The sequence below is a fragment of the Homarus americanus genome, unplaced genomic scaffold, assembly GCF_018991925.1.
Source record: "Homarus americanus isolate GMGI-L3 unplaced genomic scaffold, GMGI_Hamer_2.0 scaffold26351, whole genome shotgun sequence".
Classification (NCBI taxonomy): domain Eukaryota; kingdom Metazoa; phylum Arthropoda; class Malacostraca; order Decapoda; family Nephropidae; genus Homarus; species Homarus americanus.
This window is the reverse complement of record NW_024724368.1, coordinates 3,499,884-3,519,841: the sequence shown is the minus strand read 5'-3', so window position 1 is coordinate 3,519,841 and position 19,958 is coordinate 3,499,884. Positions and strand designations below refer to the sequence as shown.

General features: G+C 39.8%; 1 protein-coding gene across 1 annotated transcript; it reads right to left on the bottom strand.

Annotated features, from left to right (window-relative positions):
* Nucleotides 1-512: 512 nt before the first annotated feature.
* On the bottom strand, nt 513-19,751 carry LOC121864271 (solute carrier family 12 member 2-like). Its single transcript, XM_042363358.1, has 4 exons — nt 19,461-19,751; nt 4,832-4,915; nt 4,590-4,658; nt 513-617 (listed from the first exon to the last, which is right to left on the bottom strand). Exons 1-4 carry the CDS (start codon nt 19,734-19,736, stop codon nt 513-515), a joined length of 534 nt encoding a protein of 177 aa, XP_042219292.1. The 5' UTR covers nt 19,737-19,751.
* Between the last annotated feature and the right edge of the window lie 207 nt (nt 19,752-19,958).

Here is a 19,958-nt window from a genome sequence, read left to right as displayed (position 1 = left end):
ACAGCAGCACATATAAATGGAAACATGCCCATGAAGGGTTACTTATTTGATTTGGCTTTTTATTCAATATAGTAATAAACTACATACATAAGGGCTTACTAAACTATTCCTCATTTATCCCCTTCCACTACTAAGGGAAATACCAATTTAATATTTTATTGACTAACATCAGACAATTTTATTAAGCAGGAGGGACCCAATAAGCAAGGTGTACAATGCAAAGCTTTTCTTATTTCAGTTCAGAATGGTTAACTGGGCAAAAGTTAGATCCCACCTTAAAGACAGAAGCAATACTCTGTCACTCACCTCTTCTATGACAAGATGCTAGTCCATTGGAGGGTTGGTTCCACTTACTGGCATGTGCACCTGTTACTGTATATATAATATATATTACTGCCAAGATTTAAACCATTTACAAAGAAAAAAATTGAATCTATATTCTGATAATCGAAAGTGCCACAGCAACTATATGACAAATTATTTAACCCTATTATAAGACAACAAGCTGCATTTCACCAGTAGATCACTCTGGAGGCTTGTTCTGTTGCATGATGCTCTGTGACAGCAGGGAAGAACACACCAAATATAGTAAAGAAGCCTTGCTTCTTACCTTCAAACTGTATAATCAGGTCCGTATTACTTAGTTAAAAAGTTCAATTCCAAAGGAAATTTTAAGTTATTACATATAAATTAAAAAGAGAAATCACAAAGAAACATATTACTGTTATCAAGAAATAGAGAACTATCAAGTAAATGTTTTTAACTTCACGTTTAAACACTGCAGAAAAAGTAGACCATCGCTAGCAAGCACCAACACTAAAATACAATGAGTAAAAAGTATCTCAGTAATTTCTATTATTCATCCATAGTTGGAAAATTCAGAAGACAACAGCCATTGTGCCCGAATATAGGAGGTGCAAGTGTTAAATTCCTGGTACAATAGTTGGGAACTTTTAGCTTTTATTAATGAACTTTTCTTTCATGGCTAGAAATCAAACAGCAAGAGTATTTTAACTTTGACTGAATCATCACAAGACTTTGAGTCAATCATAAATAGAGTACTGCTAACGAACTCGGTATTTCTGCGCATGCTGGGGAATGTTGGTTATAGAAGACAATATGATAGATAATGTCTCATTTGATTGTATCTTCTGGCACAGCAAGCTGTGCCAGAAAAGTGATTAAAAGCAAGGAGATCACGAATCATTTGTTGATGACCCATAATTTATGCTAAATAAAACTATGCAAGTATTAATGTTTGTATCATGCAAGAGAAAATGGGTAGTCATATATACAAGAATGAAAGTGTGTAAGTAGTATGCATATATATTTGGTTGTATGCATGACAAATATATGAACATAGCAGCATACAGACATTCTGGAAAGTACATCGATGACTTTGTGTATCTTTCATGTGTACAGTATGCCAACCATACATACCTGCAAGCCACTGCATCTACAGCACGTGTTTCTTTTATTGGGGAAAGATGTCTGCTGAAGCTTTCTAAGCGTCCAATTTCTGTTTCAGACTGTCATTCCAGTGCAAGTATGCAAGAGGAAGCATTTGTTTTAATGTTTTAAAAAAAGAAAAAACATTTTAAAATAAATACAGAACTTACTATTGAGGCTGCCAACAAATCCCTTGAGACGCTTTGCTTTCATCAGTGAGAGGGTCACATAAACACTCCCCAACAAACAAAGTCGACCTGTGCTCCATCAGTAAGAAAAAGAATTCCATCTGTACTAGAATAACAAAACTCATTTATATACATGCTAAAAGTTATATATCAGTGTTGTGTATATCGCTACATTGTATATATTTTCTAAAACATACCATCACAACAGTTGGCGTACTGTACAGCACATATTCCTATAGGGTAAATTATAATTTGACATAATAAACACAATGCTACAACTACGGATTTTTACACAGAATTTTAGTAGAGACATAATCATCCAGGCTGCTATGACAAAAATGTATGAAAATGCCCTCCAATGATGTCACCTTCAGTCATGGCGAGCCTGGCGTGTTAAAAACAAGCTGGATACAAAAACCAGTTGTCATATGCAGATGCTGTACATGCCAAGCATCTTTTTCGTAATTGCATTGGCACCGGCTGCCTCACCATGCACGAGCAATAAAAAAGGTTTTAACTTCATCGGGTTAGTACTCAACATACAGGGTAGTGTGGAGTGATCGCCTTCGTCGGGTGCCAGAGTGACTTGGACGCCTTTTTCAGGGTTGTCTTATGTTTCCTTTGTAATGTACAGTACCTTTCCATATGGTCTGATGATTACATGATATTTCTAGAAGACTACTGTATTGCATTAGTAAATTAGAAAGGAGAAACCCTTTAAAAATTCTTCCATAATCTAGACAACAGCAAGACAGTTCTCGACAAACCTTCAGCACTGCCGAGAGCTTGATTATTAAGAGCAAAGTCTCAGTAACACTGTTTCATTGATTCTGTGAAACAATGTCGCGGTCAGTATATAAAAATCCATTTCTTACATACTATTGTTCTTTACTTTAGAAGGCGTCGCAGTATTTTTGACTGGAAACTGCCCCATCATCTACAGTTTCAGACCGATAGTACAGCTGCAGGATTACAGACCTGGAGCGACTACTCGCCAGCATTTTCCATACCATGTTTGATCACCACCTCCAGGGTAAAAGACCAGAGGCATCCTTCATCACACCACCAAACCCTGGACATAGCGTCATAATTTTCCATCAGTGACCATAATAGTAAACAGGTTCTGTTTGCACCAACATTAAGAAAGAGTTTTTATCATTGACCCCTTATTAAAAGGGTCAGGATATGTTTTTATGACATACTTAAGCTATTCTTTTTCTGTATCTATCTTAATACATCTGAGTTCAATAATATCCCAGTTTTTTATTCACTCAGTAATGTCATGAATTTAATATAAATACCGGCAGTTAACATCTAGGATTAACTCCAAATTATTTACATGAAAAAGAACCAATCTTTAAAGAGGAATTAATCAAACAGAAAAAGTGGACTAAACTGGAAGCACTAAATCAAATAAGTTGCATGAATTCTGGAGATACTATAGATAGTACAGTACAGTACTTGCACTAGTAGTATTGGCTTGCGAGACAGAGTGTCCTGAGGAAACTAAATCACACAAAGTTTATTATTTGTAAAAAGTTTCAGTTTACATAATAAAAGATTCTTCTACTCCTGTGACCCAATCCATCTTCCAACAATAGTTATAATTCAAGTACAATCAATGAGAAAAGTTAATGAGACGAGTAGATTTATGACCGCCGTACCGTAGTATTATTAGAAGTAATATTTCATCAACTTATAATAAAAAATAAATAAGTAATATTGATTTCCTAAATCGTAGCATGTAGACGTGAAATAAAGAAAGACTGAATATTTTTGCAAAATTATGAAAAAGAAGAAAATTTTAAAGGCTTTTCAATTTATAAACATACCTGTACAATATACTAAAGAGAGTGTACTATATAGATAAAAAAATACATACAGTATAGAATTTATAGTGAGGGCAAACTTTAATATTAAAAAATAAGAGTCTGCTCAATATATGGGGGATACAGGTACAATACACTAATTAAGCTTGGTATTCTGACACACTCAAAATGATAGCCTTTTGTAATACATCTACTAACAACCCATTACAAAAACCACGATGGGAAAGCAGAAAGAAGAGATTGAGTTTGCAATCGCGGAACATGTCAGCCCAATAGGACCCACCAATTCAGGTCCAAGTGGATCGATATCAGTAATACACACCACCTGGCAAGAGAAAGAATTTGTGAATGCAAGATTTTATTTTAACCATTGTGGTACTCTAAACTTCGTAGCTTCATACAGTCCAATTATACTTTAAAGGAACTACAATATAAAAGTAAACGAGACGAAGCGACACAATCACAAATCCAGAGAAAAATCAAATCAGAAACTAATAAACTGAGAATTATCAGAAGATTAGGTTGCATCGTCACAGGACGGTATTGAAAGGCGCCACAAAAAAAAAAAAGGCTAAAAACATAACATATAGTCAACAGCCACCAGAAAGTACTGGTAACACCTGCTGTATACAAAGGTTTTTAAAAAATCTAAATTCATATATACAACTTTAAACCACATAAAGTATAGAATTTGTTTTTAACAGAAACAGTTTCTTTTAGTAAAAAAAAAAAAATAAGTTTACATACCAGCTTGTATTCTACCATTATAACTGCAGAGGGTGGTGATTATAATAAATGGAAGATACGTAAAGAAAATGAAGAATAAAAGCCCATCATTATCGCTTAGATTGGAGAAATGGACAATGTCATTCTTCAAATCATATAATGAATAAAGATGAGGAACTCTAATATAATTTACCCTGAGAAACAATCAGTATGTAATGATGAAAGAGGAAAGCAAAACGATACCAGACAATAAGCCAGTGTTTTGGTGCCAGACCAATATTTAGTTAGTGAATTTAGCTTCTCGTCAGTGTTGAGCCTCAATTTTTACTAAGATAATTTCTGAGGATTCATTTTAGATAGGAACTCACTAAATTATTTAACTATATGAAAGTCTTACAGCTTGCCCAACCATCCAGGACACTCTCAAGAAGAGCATCACACCCCAGATGTTGAGGAGACATCGCATCTGTTCACGTTTAATACAGTCATTAAATTGTCAAGTACAGTACAATAAAACAAGTTATAAATCATAAAGTTTATTTTCTATATGTAACAAGTTCAGCATATAACAAATTTGATTTATAATGAGGGATGTTTTAAACTTCAATTTATGTGGTTACAAAATTTTACACAACTTACATATACGCCTTCCAGCCATCCGAACTTGATTACTTTTCCTCGAACATTAGCTGCTGCGGCTTCAGGGTCTGCACCAGTACGTCGCTGGAGAAAACACAGGTCATCACGTTAAATACATTTATTTTGTTAAAATTCATACAGTAAAGGCATACATATATTGTATATACACATCTGCCGTGGATAAAAAGCATTTCTCTGTATCATCTGTCATTTAAAGTAGTTCATTCTACATGTACTATGATAATACGGTATAATAAATGATTATTGAAGCAAAATCACGTCTAACAAGTTAATAATACTGTAGTTCTTACCTGTAGAAAAGAAGAAAATACATGTTACATTTCAAAATTCATAATCATTCCGTTAATAAAGGAAATATTGGTAAAAGGTTCAAAATAAGATACTGTGTATACGTAATAAAATTTCATTATCAATAAATACGTCGTACTCCAATTTTTCACACATTTCACAACACCACAACTCTTACACACAATACACTACCACCACGTTAAGCCATCAATACCACCACTCACAAATTATACCAACACACATCACATCATATACACTAAAATATCACTCCACACCATTAATAAACACTATACCAATACAAAAAACTCACTGTAAACCATAATAGCACAATTCTTACACACTATACCACCATCCCTCTCCCACGCACAACTGACCTCACTCAGACACGCTTTCCAACCATATTTTGCCCCAAATTTCAAGGTTTTCCCAGACCAATGACGGTGAACCACATTACATACAGGTACTTGGTCTTATATGTGGTGAGGGTCGATATTTGGCAGCCATGTGAAAGATAATAATACATAGTTAATACAACACTCTCCTGTCTCAGCAACACACACATGGTACAGTTCCCTTCACTAGAGCGTTTACAGGGACTCATCATGTAAACATTCCACAAATCATTACATTGAGATTTATTTTAATATCATTTTACTTTGATTCCATAGTTTGTTTACAATTGCGAGTTTCCTTCTGTCGAATGTAAACAAAACCCAGGGCTGCCACACTGCACAAAACCTAACAAGCCCTTGTAAACGCACAAGTGAAGGGGACTGTACTATCGTGGACAAAAGTTGGCTCCCTCCCAAACTGAAGCAGTATCGACCCAAATGAGATAAAACAGCACACCCTCACCAGATGACAGTTAGGGTAAGTCAGTTCAGAGACTCATTCCCGTGACTCAGTTTCACCACAGGGAGCGAACTTTTGTTCACGACAGTACCTCCTCTCACCCACGATATGTAAATAGGCTACTTCCCAACAGCCATATATAGACACTACGTCACACGCTGTAGACTACGTGAAGAGCTTACGACACTTATGTCACGTATTATTATACACCTGGAGAATCAGATCAACACTGTTACCATATTATCTAAATTAGTTTTCTTCTCCAGAGCTCAATCTTCCTAACACACACACACACCAAAGGTTAAGTAAAACAATCGAACTACACCATAATCAAACAATAAAAACAATATTTAAATTATCTGATTTCCATAAACTAAAAAAAAAATCCAGATGGGGAAATAAAAAATATATAAAAATTCTCTAGTCAGAAATAAACTTACAAAATCCCACACTGAAAGAAAACAATAATTTACATCTTTCTACACGCTAATAATCCGTGACCCAAAAATACCCCCATTAAGATGTACAGTAAGTAATGAAGCCTCTTAATGGTGAAGGCGGGGACATAATTACAGTAATGTTATTGTAGACTTAATTACCTTGGCAACCTTCCTTCACTCCCCTAATTTGTAACAGGTGTGAGGCGGGCTAACGTTTACTCATACCAATATTCTTACTCCAATATGACGAGCTTGAGTTGGCTAGAGCTGGTATACAAGTGACTGAACACACACACACACACAGGCCTGTTTCCTGCATGAGTTGTGTAAGACATATCCCATTGCTCCATAGTATAGAAACATCTCGTGTATTCATAACAGCTAGACTAAACTTTGCATTTATCAGACTCGTTTGTTGGATTGAGAGTAGAGGACTTTAACCCCTTGAGTACGATGACTGTAGTCCCTTCACCACGATGAGTTCGGTGGATTCATATTCAATGGGTTAAGTCATCGTATTGAAGAAGTTAAACTCATAGTACTCAAGGGGTTAAAGTCATCGTACTGAAGGGATTAAGAGCATCAGGCAGTCATCACGTTTAGGGTCTCGCCAGCCACTAAGAATCAGAGGAAATCCGAGAGTGACCTATAAGGAAGTGACCGGTGTTCTCTCCACTGCACGGCCGGGAATTGAATTGAATTCAAACAGTTTATTTAGCCAGAAAAACACATATGCAAAGTGGATAATAATAACAATATTAACATGGCTGAGCCAGTTGAGAACCTGAGCTCTCTTTGAGGCACCTGATATATACTATACATTTATCTCAAGGAAGTATTATGTAACATTTAGTATCACCTGGAATAGTACAATAGCATGGTAGTAATATAAAAATTAGGAATGAACAGCTTTCTTCCGGTAACAAACCGCAGTGCTTATTTTTCTTCCTCTACTTCCCGGATTCTATGATAATTAATACATAGAAGAAGTATAACCACAGGAAATTTATATAATGTACCTCAGTTTACAATTATAACTCCCCATTACAGAAGCCGGAAGTAAGTGTGTGTGTGTGTGTGCGCGCACTAGGTAAGCGAGTGCAACCGGTCACAACCTGAGTTCAGTCTCTCATCCGTCACAGCCCGAGGTAAGTCTCTAACCCGTCACAACATGAGTTAAGTCTCTCATCCGTCACAGCCCGAGGTAAGTCTCTAACCCGTCACAACCTGAGTTCAGTCTCTCATCCATCACAACCCGAGTTAAGTCTCTCACCCGTCACAACCAGAGTTATTAATGCTCGCCTCACAACACACCCTAGGATCCTTACCAAAAACCTTTATGTTTATATATGAATTATTCTCTGATAATTAATTAACCGAAGCCTCTTATAAATAATGAAATATACTGAACGTGGGAATAATTGCAAAGGTTATCACATGACACAGGCAGCAATAATAATAATGATGACGAAAATGTTGAAGGGAATCACGTATAAAAACATAACCCGGCCACAGCCTTGATAGGAGAGACACACACACACACTCGCAAACACACACAACATAAGAACACATAAGGTTCTCTACCCCCCTCCTCCCTCTCCCCTCCTCACCTTCCCCTAGTCCGTCCATAAACCAACCGCCAGTAGAGCCTTTTATAACCCCCCTACAACCATCTCCCTCTCCTACAACCATCTCCCCTCCAACATACAACTAAGGTCAAATCATGTCCCCATTTATTATATTCTGATCTATCATTATGCCGAGGGTATTAGAGTACAAACGTTAGGTTAGAGTTAGGATAGAGTTAGGTTTGGTTAGAGTTAACTAGAATACCAGACTTTTAATGAATGTAACTAGACAACCACGCACGGATATCGTCTCCCATACAGCACCATCCAGTAGTAAATAAATAACACAGTATCGACAATGGCCCTATATGATCATGCCACGACCTTGAATCACTGTAAAGTCGGGTTCAAACGTTCGTTCCCGCCCAAAATGAAGCAGCTTCGACCCCCCAAATTAGATGAAACAGTCAGGGGTGTAAGTCAATTCGGAGACTCATTCCTGTGACTCAAGTCTCACCACGAGGAGCGAACTTCTGTCCCCGACTGTACAAACCAGCTCTTATTTATATTATAAAAGGTGCCATTTGTAAGTGGACTAAAAAAGAAAATCGTAGGTCAAGAACGAATGTAGAACGTTTGGTCAGCGTGGTTATGGCCTGGCCTGGCCTGGCCTGGCCTAACCTAACCCAATATAACCGAATGGATATAAAAGATGGACGAGTGGATAAAGAAGCATCAGGTTAAACAAGTCAAAGAAACATTCACAACACAAACAACAACACCACAACAACTATGCAGACGACTACCAAAATAAACTATTACCATTCACTACACCTACTATAATAAACATGCGAGGTGTGTGTGCGCGCGCGCGTCTGAGAGCGGGTGTGTGTGTGTGTGTCTGAGAGCGGATGTGTGTGTGAAAGTAAAGAGGACACTAAGTCAATATTTACCCCTCCCTCCCCCGCCTTGTTTATGTGGATTTTATCGTTTTGGAGGCACTGTTCACACACACACACACACGAGTCCTCAACTATCCACACGTCATCTCAACTATCCACACATTATATCCTACTATTATCCACACCAAAATACCACAGCTATCCACACTCACATCCTCCTCAGAGTCAATGCCAGAAGTGGATACCATTCCAACTATTTGATACGAGTAGAACAAGGTATATAAACAATGCAGGTATAAACAAACATTATTAATCACTTACAGGTACACAGGTAAATTTCTAACAGCCAACACAACACCCCATAACCTAACCTAACCTTTGATCATTGATTTTTATAATCAATCTCTCATATATTTGTCATTTATGTCACCTAGCCCGCACCTCACTCCATCACACTGGCCAAAACAATGTCTGCCTTAAGAGTATGACCTGACTTACGTAACACATTGGTACCCCTTGTGTAAACCACTAGTGTGTACCTTGTGTTATAATGTTTCTTATACCAGACTTTGATATATAGGGTTTATATATACCTGTATGTAAAATTTTTGTTGGTCTGTTTGGAAAGTCAGTTTTGGGTTGGGTAAGGTAAGGTAAGGTAAGGTAAGGTAAGGTAAGGTAAGGTAAGGTAAGGTAAGGTCAGGTAAGGTAAGAAAGATAAGGCAAGGCAAAGTGAGATGAGGTTAGGTAAGATCAGGTAAAATTAGATAAGATTGACAGCGACAATATTTTAATCTATCTCTCTCTCTCTCACAAAACCATCATTCACCTTAACCACTACAGTATACTCCCACTACAGTATCCCCCACCCTTACTGCACACTGCTTCAAGATAATGCTATACCCCCACCTGCCAGTCCACTAATAAAACAAAATAAAGGAATACAAAAAAATCTATCCACATCAAGCAAGAATAATGTCACTCACTTTGAGAAAAATATTATCTTTACGATTTTGTGTGAGACAATATGACACAGCGGGCGAAGGATTTTGACAACCCTACAGAGACAATGGGAGTTATAGTGTTCATTGTGGAATACATCGTTCCCCTCCGTGAAGATAGTTTTTTGGGGGGTGGGTAATATGATCAGGATTCACCCCCTTCAACTACCACAATTACACTTCATGATCCACCAACCACAACTACCACAATTATGCTATCTCTGAGCCACCACCTACAATAACTATCACAATTAAACTTCTTGTTCCACCTACCACAATTACAGTTCATCATCCACCAATCACAACAATTATGCTGTCTTTGGTCCACTTACCACAACCACCATTTCCCATGATCCACCTACCACAACTACCACCACAACACTGTCCATGATCCACCTACCACCACAACACTGTCCATGATCCACCTACCACCACATCAACAGTGTACGTGGCTCCTCAGAATGACCTTCACTATTGACCGTAGACTTAAATATAGTTCCAACTGTCTTCCTGAATTTACTGTAGCCGTGACCCGCGATGAGTGTGGGGGCGTGGGTTTCGTGGGATGTAGGTTTTGTAGGATGTGGGTTTCGTGGGGTACGAGTTTTGTGGGGTGTGGGTTTTGTAGGGGCGTGGGTTTTGTGAGGATCATGGGGCGTGGGTTTCGTGAGATGTGGGAGAGAAAGTATAGATAAAGGATACTGTGGGTAGTATGGGCGTTATCGGGGGATCGTGGGGTGTAGACAAGGAACTATGGGCAATACTGAAGGTGGTGTGGGCGAAGGGTTAGAGTGTTAAGATGGGCGTGGAAGCAGCGATCAGTCATCTAACACAGCTAACCTGAGCCTCCTTGAAACTATAAGACACCAGCTATAAACCGACACCAGTTATAAACCGACACCAGCTATAACAGACACCATCTATATGAAGAAGTTACTGGTTTAACTCAATCCTCTTCTCAGATTATGTGTCTGCAAACACTCAAACGGCCTTACCACCTCCGTCTTCCCTCTCTCTCTCACCATCCTTCCCTCCTTCCACACTCTCTCCCCATCCCCCCCTCCCTCCACTCTCTCTCACCATCCACCTCCTTCCACTCTCTCTCACCATCCACCTCCTTCCTTCACTCCCTCCACTCTCTCTCACCATCCACCTCCTTCCATCCCTCCCCTCTCTCTCTCACCATCCACCTCCTTCCACTCTCTCTCACCATCCACCTCCCTCCCTGCATTCCCACCTACCTCACTATCTACCTGGGTTGTGATGATTAATATTCAACTCGATTTAAATGAATGGTATAAAATATTCCTATCTATCGACCCATACTTGTGTTCTGATCGGAAACCCTCTGGGCGACGAACGAACGAACGGATGGATGGAAGGACAGACAGGCAAAACAATCAACTCTACATTAAGAGAAAACCACCAACAAATATACTTGTTGTCTTACCATAGCGAGCCACTTGTTGCCAGGACATAATGAGTCACTTTGCATGAGGGTAAGTGTGTGTGTGTGTGCCGGCCGCTGTTGTACTCTGCATTATAAACATCACGCCTTGTCCATGTTAAATAATATCCACATGCAATCAATCTCTCGCGAACAGACTTCAAGTGGCTACAATCCTTCCACCACCTACCTACCTACTAGCTTTTACCTCGCTGAGACAAGCACGGAGGCAGAACAGTATGTAAACAATGCAGTTCTATAAGGATTATGGAATGTTACTTAAATTGCGTAATACTTTTTTTTAATGCCCGTAACTTTATTGTCATGTTCTTAATAACTGTCAGTAACCTCCAAATAACGGACTTCTCTCCATATAATCCGTTAGATGGGGAGTCACATCTAATAAATCCTCGATATAACGGACTTTCATCTATATATAGTTCATTAGATGGAGGTTTCAGGTCGATATAACGTATTTTTCTCTCAACAGCCCGTTAAAGAGAGGTCTCACTGTAGAAGATTCCGTTGAAGTATTCTTAATAAGAACAACACCACTACTACTACTAACAACAACAACAACAACAACAACACTAATACTAATACTAATAATAATAATAATAATAATAATAATAATAATACTTTCGTTACATAAGCCTCAACAAACCAGGTACAATACTTTCATCCTTCAAGACCTTTAGCCAACTCTCTCTGACTGAGGTACTGGACACACGGAGAGGAATGTTCTCTGTACTATTCACCCCTAGCCACCCCAAAGACGATTATAATTCACAACTTACTCCTTTAACACACAAGATGATTAATTTCATAGCATCTGGCCGGTTTGTGTGTGTGTGTGTAAGGGGGCGGGTGAAAGTGTGTGACCCAATATTATTCGACAGCCCAGGAATGTACAACACCCGTCCGGCCCTCCAAACAGTAGACATAAGAACATAAGAATGGAGGAAACTGCAGCGGGCCTATTGACCCATACTGGGCAGTCCCGTTTATACCCAACCCCTATTGCTCATTTAAGCATCCAACCTATGTTTGAAGCTATCCAGCGTATTCGAGTTAATGATGATATTTGGTAACTTGTTCCATTCATCCACTACTCTGTTTCCAAACCAGTGTTTACCTATTTCACGCCAAAATCTAAATTTGTCTAATTTAAAACCATTGTTACGAGTTCGCTCCTGGTTGGATAGTTTGAGTACCTTTGTAATGTCCCCTTTGTTTAACCCTGACTTCCATTTATACACCTCTATCATGTCGCCCCTCACTCTACGTCTCTCGAGGGAGTGCAAATTAAGATGCTTTAACCTGTCTCTGTACTCAAGGTTCCTTATGCCCGGATTAGTCTTGTCATTCTCCTCTGGATTCTATATCCATTCTGTAATACGGTGACCAGAACTGAACTGCGTAATCCAGGTGAGGTCTCACAAGCGCTACATATAATTTTAAGATGACCTCGCTAGTCTTGTAACGAACACTCCTTTGTATGAACCGAAGTACTTTATTAGCCTTGTTACGAGCAAAAACACAATGTTTACTTGGCTTAAGATTCCTACTTATCATTACTCCTAAATCTCTCTCGCAGTCGGATTCCACAATGGCATCGTTGTTCATCTGGTAACTGGTTTCCCTGTTTACATCTCCTATACTGAGTACTTTACATTTGTCCGTCCACATTGAATTTCATCTGCCATTTATCCGACCATTCGAAAAATTTGTTTAGATCTTCCTGTAGTTTGCAGAGTCCTCGTCAGATTTAATTACACATTCTATTTTAGTGTCATCAGCAAATTTACTTATGTTGCTGTCTATGACGATATCTATGTCGTTTATGTATATAATAAATAATAATGGTCCAAATACTGACCCTTGGGGAACTCCACTAGTGACGTTGCTCCAATGCGATTTAGTGCCGTTTATGCACACTCGCTGTTTCCTGTCCCGTAACCACGCCCTAGTCCATTTAAGATATTACCTTTGATTCCATGAGCTTCTACCTTTCTAATTAGTCTTTCGTGGGGGACTCTGTCGAAGGCTTTGCTAAAGTCGAGATATGCCACATCATATTGTGCCCCTCTCCACCGATTCGAAAACTGATGAAAAGAATGTTAATAGATTAGTTAGACATGAATGCCCGCTTGTGAAGCCATGTTGGGAATCATTGATCAACTTGTGCTTCTCCAGGTGGTTTCGAATAGAGTTTCAAATGATTGATTCCAGAAATTTGCCTACTATTGATGTTAGACTGAATGGGCGTTAGTTAGAGGATAGTGATCTATCCCCCTTCTTAAAAATCGGTATTACATTCGCTATCCTCCAGGATTCTGGTACTACACCTGTTTTTAATGACGTGTTAAACAACTTTGCTAAAGGCATACTAAGCTCTTCCTTACATTCCTTTAATACTCTGGCAAATATCTCATCGGCACCAGGTGACTTATTAGGCTTCAGTTTGTGTATTTGCTGCTCTCCATTTATCTTGGTAATATATTCACTGAGATTCCGCATATGTTTGGAGGCGTGTGTGTGTGTGTGTGGTAAAGGCCTCTCTCTCACTGGAGTGATGCCCAACTAACGTGACAGGTAACACTCAGGTATGCCTAGTGTCTCTCCCTTAATAGGTAACACTCAGGTATGCCTAGTGTCTCTCCCTTAATAGGTAACACTCAGGTATGCCTAGTGTCTTCATAAATTAACAGGTAACACTCAGGTAGGCTGAGTGTCTTTATAAATTAACAGGTAAGACTCGGGTATGCCTAGTCTTCATTAACAGGGAACACTACGCAGGTATGCTTAAAAGTCTTCATTAATTAACAGGCAAGACTCAGGTGTGTGTATATAGTCTTTTTTTTTTTTACGGGAATTAGCCCACCCGGGCACAGGTCAAACGACCCACAACGGAGCCTGGGGGGCGAAAAAAAAAGAACGGAAAGAAATTGAAAATATAGAAAAAAGGTTATACTGTATTAATCTACACCACGAAGATGCCGGAAAACCAGCTTTTTAAAGTGAGACAGATTGTAAGAGCATGGAAACACAGAAGAAGGCAAAGCATTCCACAGTTTGGCTGTGTGAGGAAAGAAGGAGGTACTATAACGGGTTATTCTCGTGTGACCGATATCCACAGAGAAATGGTGGGCACCGCGGGCAAGACGTGTGCTACGAACCCACGGCCTTACCGGCGGTACACAGGATCCCAAATCCCCTGAACATTGCCCGTTAAAGTACCTGTAAAAGAGAGAGAGTGAAGCAACATTGCGGCGAAGAGAAAGGGGAGAGATTGTCGACTAAAGGAGGAGAGTTAATAAGACGAAATGCCTTTGATTCCACCCTATCTAATAGTTGGACAGAAGAAGAGCCACCCCAGATATGAGAGCAGTACTCCAAGTTAGGACGAATGAATCCCATATATACTTGGAGCAACTGCTCAGGAGTGAAGTAGCTGCGGCACCTGTACAGTATTCCCAACTTTTGGGAGGCAGCTTTAGTTATACTAAGGATGTGTGATTTCCAGGACATATTGGAGGAAATGGTGAGGCCTAACATATTTATTTCAGAATTTGGGGGGATGATAGCGTCCTGAAATGTAATTGGTGGGAGATCGTCTACTTTACAAAGTGTATTTGGTAAATATTGAGTTTTGTTACTATTGAACTTAACCAAGTTTGTATCTCCCCATTCAGAGATGCTGCACAGATCTGCGTTGATAGAAGTAATGATATCAGTTCTAGAAACAGATCTAGTTTGAGAGTTAGGAGGAAGGGGAAAATGTGAGGAAGAGTGAAGAGTAGAATCATCGGCGTAAGAATGGATAGAATTAGTTGTAGTGTGAAGTAAATCATTGACAAAAAGAAGAAAGAGAGTTGGTGAAAGAACAGAACCCTGTGGGACGCCACTATTGGTAGAGAAAGAGCGAGAAATCGATCCCTCGACAACAACTGCCATGGATCGATTCTCAAGGAAGCTAGAGATGAGAGAACAAAGTGGGGGAGAGAAACCAAAAGAGGGAAGTTTAGATAGCAAAGACTTGTGCCATACCCTGTCAAATGCTTTGGAGATGTCGAGGGCCACGACAAAAGTTTCCCCATAATCCCTAAGAGAGGATGACCAAAGATGGGTGCAATAGGAGAGCAGATCATCAGTAGACTTCGCCTGGCGAAAGCCATACTGGTGATTCGACAAAAGAGAAAGGCTTTCAAGGTGACGGAGAAAATGGGAGTTCAAGATAGTTTCGAAAATCTTAGAGAGGGATGAAGTTAGGGCAATGGGGCGATAGTTAGAGGGATTAGAATGGTCACCCTTCTTCGGGATGGGCTGAACCAAGGCATGCTTCCAAGAAGGAAAAGTTTTGGTTTTGAGGCAAAGGCGAAAGAGGCGAGCAAGCACAGGGGCCAGGGCTTCAGCACACTCCCTCAGAACACGAGGGGGTATTCCGTCCGGTCCATGCGCCTTACTCACATCCAACCTGGATAACACACCGGCAACCCTGCGAGTGGAGATTATAGGAAAGTGCATAGGTTCAGTAGGAGGTGCAGGGGTAGGAGGGGTAGAGTGGGAATCGTCTAAGGTGGAATTAGAGGAGAATAAGGTGCCAAAGAGGTTGGCTTTCTCAGGGGGAGAGTTGGCTATAGAGTTATTGGGACGGAAGAGGGGAGGAAAAGAAGGCGTGCAGAAGTTGTTACAGATGTTTTTAGCTAAGGACCAGAAGGATTTACTAGAGGAAGAATTAGTCAGGACAGCAGTCTTTCTTTTAATAAAATTCCGCTTGGCCCTACGAAGAATAGCCTTACAACGATTCCTAGAAGTAATGAAAGAGGTGTAGGTAATAGGAGAAGGAGATAGTTTCATAGCTCGATATGCCCTATCTATCACCCTGCAAGCAAGAGAGCAGGAGCGATCAAACCATGATTGTAATGTGAAAGTTTTGGTAGAAGATGGGATAAATGCACTCATACCGCCCTGTATAACCCCAGCAATGCTGTCAGCACATACTGAGGCATCCCGAGTGGAAAAGCAACATTCATCCCAAGGAAAGTCGGTGAAGAATTCTCGCAAGGATTGCCAGCTTGCCCTCCGATAGTGCCATAGTTGACGTTTAGAGGGGGGTGGGGGAGGTGGTCGTGCCCAGTTTGATTTAATAGAAATAAGGTTGTGATTGGAAGACCCTAAGGGGGCAAAAAATTGAGTATGAATAGTGTGAGGGGTTAGAGGTAAAACAAAGATCAAGAATGTTAGCAAATTGATCGTGTCGATCAGGAACGTGTGTAGGGTGTTTGATTATTTGTTCCAAATCATTAAGTAAGGAAAAAGAGAGTGCCTCAGCTCCACCTTTATTGCATATTGTAAAAAAAATATCTTAAGGTGATAGTGACTCTCTCTCTCTCTCTCTCCATCCTTGCGTTCCCACTGCCAGTTGACAACCCGTGTGTTGATATATACGCGAGTGCTCCCCCTGATTAGAGAACGACTGCCAACAAGCAGGGCGTCGCCAGCATACCAAGTACTACCACTACCATATATGTACACTGTAATGGCTGCTGTGCGTGGCGGTGTACACTGTAATGACTGCTATACATGATCTACTTAATAAATTACTCACAATCTCTTTGTTTCCTCTGCCAAAAACATCGTCCGTTCATTTACCTGAAAAGAAATATTCTTTTTAATAATAGAAGAGGCAAAATTTAATAATAATAGTAATAATAAAAACAATAGTAGTAATAATAAAATAATAATAATAACAATATAATAAAATAAAAATAAAAAAAGTAACAAAACAATTAACATACACACACCTCCTCCAAGCATGGGTGATGTGTTGGCCTCGAGCACCAGGGACAGACAACACACCAATTAACCTCAACACATCATTATACACCATCCATTATTCAATCCCAACATAAATAACCTGTGTGGTGCGGATCTAGTCAGGCCTGCATCCCCCCCCCCCTCCCTCCGGCCTATATAAACTAAGTCTTATAAGTTGTAACATAACCTAACGCGCATACATACACACACATACATAAACCTATACACAACCCACACATCTATGTACAACCTACACACACACACTGTACACCTACACACTCACTCACTCACACACCATCCTCGACACCTGCTCCTACTACCACCTGAGATCCCTAGCCCGAGAATTGTTGTTCGACACCACAACCGCATCCAGCCCAGAACCACCCAACACTACGCCATTAGCCACCACCCAACACTACGCCATTAGCCACCACCCACACCCAGAGAAAATGTCCAATTAGCTAATCTATTATCTTTTGTATGTGGGGAGGAAATGTCCTACCAACCAAACTGTGGGGGAAAAAAGGAAAAAATGTCCAACCAACCAAACTGTGGGGAAAAAGGAAAAATGTCCAACCAACCAAACCGTGGGGAAAAAGAAAAAGGTCCAACCAACCAAACCGTGGGGAAAAAGGGAAAAATGTCCAACCAACCAAACCGTGGGGGAAAAAAGGGAAAAAAGTCCAACCAACCAAACTGTGGGGAAAAGGAAAATGTCCAACCAACCAAACCGTGGGGGAAAAAAGGAAAATGTCCAACCAAACCGTGGGGAAAAAAGGAAAAAGGAAAAATGAAAATGTCCCAACCAAAAAAGTCCAACCAACCAAACTGTGGGGGAAAAAGTGAAAAATGTCCAACCAACCAAACCGTGGGGGAAAGGGAAAAAGTCCAACCAACCAAACTGTGGGGGAAAAGGGGAAAAAGTCCAACCAAGTCCTACAAGCGTAAATCGGGCTGTGAATCACTTCTCGATTATTATTTGGTGTCAAAGTAAAAAAATTGGTAAACTTAATTTAATCTGAGTTGTGTTGGTAAGGTTAGGATAGGCTAGATTAGGTACATGCGCTCGATCTATTAACTCGATTAAATTAAGTTTACCAAATTTTTGTGACTTCGTGACACAAAATACCAGTCAAGAAGTGATTGGCAGTCCGATTTATTCTTGTAGGACCATCATTTGACTTCATTGCGGCTACATTTGGCTACATTTGGGTAATTACTCGCTCCCTCGGTACATGCATCCGATCAATTAACTCAGATTAAATTACGTTTTCCAATTTTTTTTTACTTTGTGACACCAAATACTAGTCGAGAAGTGATTGGCAGTCCGATTTATTCATGTAGGACCATTATTTGACTTCATAGCGGCTACATTTGGGTAATTAGTCGGACCCGGAGGAAACATTATCTCAAGTTTTCATGTCTTGTACATAACTGGCCTTGTATAATATGAAAGTAAAAATTTTGGTATAAAGATAATTTCCTGTTATGGTGATATTTTTTCAAGATTTTATCCCAATTCATCTGTACAGTAAGTTCATCACTGTCATAACAAAATTATAATACCTAATACTGTACTTTGCTACATTCTACTGACTTCATCCACAGAACAGGCCATAGTTCTCTTTATTACACTCACCCAACCCCAAGTTCATGAAAAACTTATATATTTATTGTTGGATTTAATAAGGATAAAGAAGAAAGGAACAGATATTACACTCAATTCCTACATTTTTATGGTTGTCACAGGCTTTATTTACCAATATTCACTGTAAATGATCGTATTTTATTCCCAGAATTGGCTTATAATCCAAGAGGTGCACCTTAGCTTGGGATTCAAGTTTTTTATGCTCGTAAATCGTGTAGCAAGAGCAAACGTTTCGTGCCACTGACAACGTTTTCAGGGTGCAAGCATACCAACCCCCAAGTTTTCCGGCAGTTGGTACACCTGACTACACTACGATGAAGTAGTAACAACAAACGACAGTCGGGTACCACCATGGCCCATCTTGAATAATCACAAAACTTTCACTCCATTGTATTACGATCGCCGGGACACCAGACACCACGGCTTATCTTGCAATTGGCCCTATATAACACGGGTGACTGTCCTTAAACTTTGCCATATATTATAAAGTTCAAAAGTTATCTGTACTGTCACAATTTAACTGCAAACTTCCAGATGCCGGATAAAATTTTCAACGCTAGAAAATTCTGAGTAATGTTTATTTATTATTTACCGCAACAGATAAATTACCCTACAAGAACGTCAAGTTAAGGGCAACCTTACCTGTTCTTCTCTGAGGGTGTTGTTGTGGAGATCATCCAATGTCGGTCTAACTCCAGATCCGTCAACAATGGAATTGAGGTTTCTGTAATGGGACTCCTTTGGTAAGGCTTCTCGGGTCAGGTAATGCCGAAGTGACTTTTGATACCTGGTCTCATACACACTGTTGGAGTGCGTGGTAGGAGACAAATGACCGTCATCACCAGCGTCCGGGCCTGCGCCCACCTGGATGTGTGATGAAGAATCCAACTCAATTGCTCCCGCCTCCTTATGGCTCATGATGCCGACTGACTGCAGACGACGCGTGGTCCCGCTATATATAACCTCAAAGCGTTCCAGCATTACGCTGCGGACAAACATGAATTCATATGATTTACAGTTTCTACTTACTGTATGCTATTAAAATATTTTACAGTGAATAATTTGAAACTTTTATGTTTTTGTAAATGCCTGGATGAACAAATGGTCCCCAGTGAATGGAAAGTGGCTTATGTGAGTCCT

Coding starts and splice junctions, on each gene's coding strand:
- LOC121864271 (XM_042363358.1), bottom strand. CDS start 19,736: ATGAGCCATAAGGAGGCGGGAGCAATTGAGTTGGATTCTTCATCACAC. Junction 4,916..19,460: donor ACACCCTCAGAGAAGAACAG/GTAAGGTTGCCC, acceptor TGTTTTCTCCAG/CGACGTACTGGTGCAGACCC. Junction 618..4,589: donor CCTGGATGGTTGGGCAAGCT/GTAAGACTTTCA, acceptor CTGATTATACAG/TTTGAAGGTAAGAAGCAAGG.